The sequence below is a fragment of the Odocoileus virginianus genome, chromosome 12 (assembly GCF_023699985.2).
Source record: "Odocoileus virginianus isolate 20LAN1187 ecotype Illinois chromosome 12, Ovbor_1.2, whole genome shotgun sequence".
In the NCBI taxonomy this organism is placed as follows: domain Eukaryota; kingdom Metazoa; phylum Chordata; class Mammalia; order Artiodactyla; family Cervidae; genus Odocoileus; species Odocoileus virginianus.
In genome coordinates this window covers 51655945-51661227 of record NC_069685.1, presented here as the reverse complement: position 1 = coordinate 51661227, position 5283 = coordinate 51655945, and the positions used below count along the sequence as shown (strand labels likewise).

Genomic DNA, 5283 nt, shown 5'->3' with positions numbered 1-5283 from the left:
TGTTTCTGTGTGTCTTCCGGAGTCCTCTGCAGTGGCCCTCCTTTGCCGGCTGTGCACCCCCCCGCCCCCGCCCGACTAGAAGAGTCCAAGGGCTCCAGGAGTGCTGCGGTGCCTCCTGGAGTTCTGGCAGCATTTGCATGCTTTGCCCATTTAACACATATTGGTACAAGTTAGCCAGATTTCAGTGTTTTAATCAAAGTCAGCAAGGTTTGGGAGGGCTTTACGAAAACAAAGTCAGCGTTCCCTGTAGCCTGTCAAGGGCCAGGTTGCAGGGTTCTTGATTTCTCATCATGATTGAAAAATTAAACAGTCCACTCTCTCAGCCCGCCCCAGGAAGCTGGGACAAGGGGGCAGCTGCACACTTGAGCCCCTCGTCTGTTACCAGTGCCCACATGGTCCACATCTCCAGGGGGCTGAGGCGGTGGACCAGAAGGAGCCCTCGGTACAGACAGGGGTCTAGAGGGTCCAGGGGCCGCCGGATTCCGAAAGTCTTGAAGCCAGCGTGGTGCATGGGGCTCACCCCCAGCTTTCTCAGGCACATCCCCACAAAGACGTCATCAATGGGGAAGAGTTCAGCCTCTTCCACAGCCACCTGGAGGCGCTGCACGGTGGCTCTGGACATGACATACCCCCCACCCCCAGCATAGGGCGGGTAGTGGCGGGCCCTGTACATGGAGGGTGGGATGAAATATTTGACCTTGGTGTTCCTGTTGGGCAGGGCCTGGCGGATGACATCCCCCACCAGGAGGTCCTGGGCTGGGTCCCAGCCATCCAGGAACTCCAGCACATTGGGGACATGGACAAAGACGTCGTCATCTCCTTTTAGTATGAAATGGGCCTGGGGGCAGGCAGCAGCCACCCAGCGCTGCAGGTGCAGCTCTTTGAGTGTCAGGTTGAAGAAGTCCTCAGCAAAGTCCCACTGCAGGATGTCATCGAACTCGCGGCTCTCGTAGGCCAGCAGCTGGGCTGGGGGAGCAGGCCCTGCTAACCCCAGGAGGAACACAAGCTTCAGCTGCTGGCCCTTAGCCCAGCTTCCCGCCCGGCCCCACGTGCTGCGGATGGCTGTGCGCCGCTCCACATGGCCGGGCTGCGACTTGATGGCCAGGAGCAGAAAGGTGTTCTCGGCACAGCCCGAAGGCTCCAGCAGGATGGAGAAGTGGCGGCAGTGGCGGTAGGTCAAGAAGAGGCGGTGACGGGTGGGCAGGAACAGGGAGGCATTAGCCACTGTGTGGTTGGGTAGACATGGGCTGCGCCGGAGCCCTGGGGGAGCCCAGAAGGGCTGTCGGGCCATGGGGCCCCCCGCTGGCTGGGCCTCCTTCTTCAGAAAGAACAGGCAGCTGAGCAGCAACAGTGCAAGGCAGTACGGCACCAGCCACCCCACCCTGCGGAACATGGTGGTCCTGCAAGGAGAGAGCCGGTGAGCGGACGCAGTCCTGGCCCGGCCTCCACCTTCTCCATCCAAGAGCAACCCACCATCCTACGTGCGTGCTAAGTTGCTCAGTCATGTCCGATTCTCTGTGACCCCATGGACCGTAGCCCACCAGGCTCCTCTGTCCATGGGATTCTCCAGGCAAGAATACTGGAGTGGGTTGCCATTTCCTTCTCCAAGGGATCTTCCCCACCCAGGGACCGAATCTATGTCTCTGGCATCTCTGCTTCCCTGGTGGCTCAATGGTAAAGAATCCATCTGCCAGTGCAGGAGATACGGGTTCGATCCCTGGTCCAGGATGATCCCACATGCCTCAGAGCAACTAAGCCTGTGCGCCACAACCACCGAGCCTCCCAGCAACTGGGTCCTTTTATTTTCTTCAGCGTGTCCTCTAGCTCTGTGCAGAGCCCCCTCTCCCACAGAACAGACCAAGCACACCTGCCATGCCAGCCCTTGCTTCCCTTCTGCTGTCATTAGAGAACTTGGCTCAACTTTTTCTCCAAAAAGATTGCAGCCACTTTAGATAACTGAGACGCCACAAGTGTTTTCAATATTTCCCAAGAGACTCGAGTACCTAATGAGTTTCAGTGAAAATGACACAGCTTATTTCCAGAAAGAAACTCGAGAGTGGTCTGTTGATGGAAGACCCAGTCTCAAGAGATGACAGCCCCAGACACTGTCCTTAGGGCGCCTGGTCCCTGGGGGGTGGGGAGGAAACCACTGTAGGGCAGCAGCAGGTGACAGAGGCCACAGAACACACCAACCACACCTGCCCCACGGAGCGTGGGTTTCCTGGGGAGTCAGTTAAACAGGGCTTTAGGAAAAACACAAAAACATGCACAGGAAGAGCATGAAACAAACAGGGAAGCCATAGACTTGTATCAGGCTCCCCTGCAGCCACCTCTCGCCAGTTTCCTACTGCTTACTGAGTTCTGGTTTTCTCTTGGCAAGTCTCCCGGTGAGCCAAAGAGAAGGCTGAGAAATGGTAACTTAGCACAGTAACCTACCCACAGATCACAGTAGCAAAACCAGGCCTCAGTCTCCCTCCTTATCCCCTCCCTGCTATGTCCTGGACCGGCTAGCCATCACTTCGATCCAGTCTACCTGCATTAAGTTCATCGCTGTTGTCTCTGCTGCCACTCCCCCAAAAGCATGTCTTACAGCTGCCAGAACTGTGTTTTTGAACTGTGGTGTGGGAGAAGACTCGAGAGTCCCTTGGACTGCAAGGAGATCAAACCAGTCAATCCTAAAGGAAATCAGTCCTGAATATTCATTGGAAGGACTGATGGCTGAAGCTGAAACTCCAGTACTTTGGCCACCTGATGCAAAGAACTGACTCATTGGAAAAGACCCGAATGCTGGGAAAGATTGAAGGCAGGAAGAGAAGGGGACGACAGAGGATGTGATGGTTGGATGGCATCACTGATTCAATGGACATGAGTTTAAGCAAGCTCCAGGAGCTGGTGATGGACAGGGAAGCCTGGTGTGCTGCAGTCCATGGTTGCAAAGAGTCGGATACGACTGAGGGACTGACCTGAACTGACAGCTGCCGTAGCAGGCAAAACTGGCAGGGGACCAGCTCTCACAGTCCAAGAAGCCAGTACAAACCTCAGAGAGTGCTGAGAAGAAATTAAAGCAGTGTGATGGAATATAGTGACCCGGAAGGCTGTCTTAGCCAACAGTAGTTTAGAAGGACCTCCCTGAAAAACAACACCTGAGCAAGAACTGAACAAAGTAAGGATCCAAACCACATAAAGGTCTGGAGGAGGGGGAGACTTCCCTGGTGGTTCAGTGATTAAGAATCCACCTGCCAATGCAGGGGACATGGGTTCCATTCCTGGCCCCGGGACGATTCCACCTGGCGTGGGGCAGTTACACCCATATGCCTAGAGCCTGTGACCCACAACAAGAGAAGTCACTGCAATGAGAAGCCCGAGCACCACAACTAGAGAGTGGCCCCTGCTCACCGCAACCAGAGAAAGCAAGCGAGCAGCAAGGAAGACCCAGTGCAGCCAGAAATAAACTTTTTATTAAAGATCTGGGGAGCAGGAGGGGGGCAAGGAGCGGAGAGCATGGTCTGGGCCAGAGGGAACAGTTGAGTGCAGAGCTCCTGACAGAGGACAGGAGGTGTGCGGTGTGGCTGGAGTGTAAAGAACAAGGAGGAAAGTGGTAGGTAGTGAAGCAGGAGCAAAAGCGTGAGGAAGGTCATGTACAAGATCCACAGTGAAATTTCTGGGAAAGATCTTGGGTTTTATTGTAAGCACTGCGGAGATCCCATAGAGGATTTAGCAGAGGCAGTAAAAGAATTTACATTGTTTGAAAGGTCACTACTGCTGATGCTTAGATGATGTTTTATGGAAGGGCAAGAATGGAAACAAGAAAGCAGCTCACAAACTCTTGCATTAGTCAGTAAGGGAGTACAGCTGAGACTAGGGTGGAGGCCTTGAGGTGCCTGAAGGCCCAGATGGATTGCAGGCATGGAAAATGGCTTTCAGGTGTGGGAGATACGCTGGCTGCGCGAGAGGACGCCGGGGGAGGGGGGAGAGTGGGGGCAGATTGGTGGCGCAATTTACCGAGAAGGGCGCAAAGCCAGCAGTTCGGTTTTGACTTACGCGTTTCAGAGGCGCTGTGGACCTGATTGCCCCTTTGCCCACAGCGCTCCCAGTGCGCCCAATTCCTCGGCGCTCCACTGCGGGAGCTAACCCCCAACTTCCCACCGCAAGGACGGGGCCGTTCTGCTCCCCACTCCACTGCACTTACTGTGAATCCAATTCAGTACCTGCTAAACATAAGCCTCCCTCCATCTGTGAGCTCCCAAGACTGGTCCCGAACTGACACGAGCTTCGGTGAATGCACTCCCTACCCTCAAGTGGGTGCTGAGCCCTAAGGGTCTGAAAATTGCTTCTGGGATCCTCACTGGTCTCGTTGACCTGGTATGCTTCGATGAATGAAAGGATCAAGGGCTGGTTCATTCTCCACACGACAGTCCGTAAAGGACGGTTGTGGGGGCGCAAAGTCCCGCGGGGTCGCCAGAGCAGGGACCAGAGCCTCGCGGTGGGCACCCCTCTCAGGCTCGGAGCACAGTGAGCAGCGCTGCGCGACGGGGAGTCCGGAGCAAGCGACCCCGGGCTGCCCTCGGCCAAACCCCAGCTCCGGCCATTCGGCATTTTTGTCCCAGAGGGGCGAACAGAAGCCAAGAGGTATCAGGAGAGCCCCCACCCCTGGCCCCGAAGGTTCACTGCGGGCAGGAAGCGGCTCCCGCCGGGCAGGGCGACCACGACCCCAGTGCAGCCAGGTCGGCACATGGCCCGTCCTGGGCAGGGGCCCGGCACCCCTCTGCTCACCCTGGGATAGGCCCCTCCCCTCAGAGGGGCTCCCGGCGCCCTAGACCCGACACCCGACCGCCCGCCCCTCGCCGCCCTACCTGAGCCGTGACGCCGTCGGCTCAGGCGAGGAGCTCGCGCAGCGGCGCCAGGTGAGCACGGTTCGCTCTTCTGGGCTCGGGCGGAGGGCGGGGCTCCGCGGCGCCCCCGAGCGCTGGCCACGCCCGCGCACCGCCGCCGCCTCGGCCGCGGAGGTCGGGCTCGGGGGCGGGGCTTCTGGAGGACGGGGCCCCTCCCACCCCACGCACCTGCGGGCCAAGAGGTCCTCCCCGGCTCTCCCTGGCTGTACCCGGCCAGGCACCCGCTTCCTCCGGCCAGTTCCCGGCTCCTCCCTGGCCAGCCCCACCCCAGCTCCCCCGGCCAGCAACCCCCTTCTCCCCTCCCCGAAGCCAACCCCTACCCGCAACGCCGTTCCTCCCTGGTCAGCTCCCCCCAACCCGGTGCAAGCCTCCTGCTCCTCCCTAGCCAGGC

The 5283-nt window shown here is 58.1% G+C and overlaps 1 protein-coding gene across 1 annotated transcript; it reads right to left on the bottom strand.

Annotated features, from left to right (window-relative positions):
- Positions 1-176: 176 nt before the first annotated feature.
- Positions 177-5051, bottom strand: B3GNT4 (UDP-GlcNAc:betaGal beta-1,3-N-acetylglucosaminyltransferase 4). Its single transcript, XM_020882610.2, has 2 exons — positions 4854-5051; positions 177-1400 (listed from the first exon to the last, which is right to left on the bottom strand). Exon 2 carries the CDS (start codon positions 1391-1393, stop codon positions 320-322), a length of 1074 nt encoding a protein of 357 aa, XP_020738269.2. The 5' UTR covers positions 1394-1400; positions 4854-5051; the 3' UTR covers positions 177-319.
- Between the last annotated feature and the right edge of the window lie 232 nt (positions 5052-5283).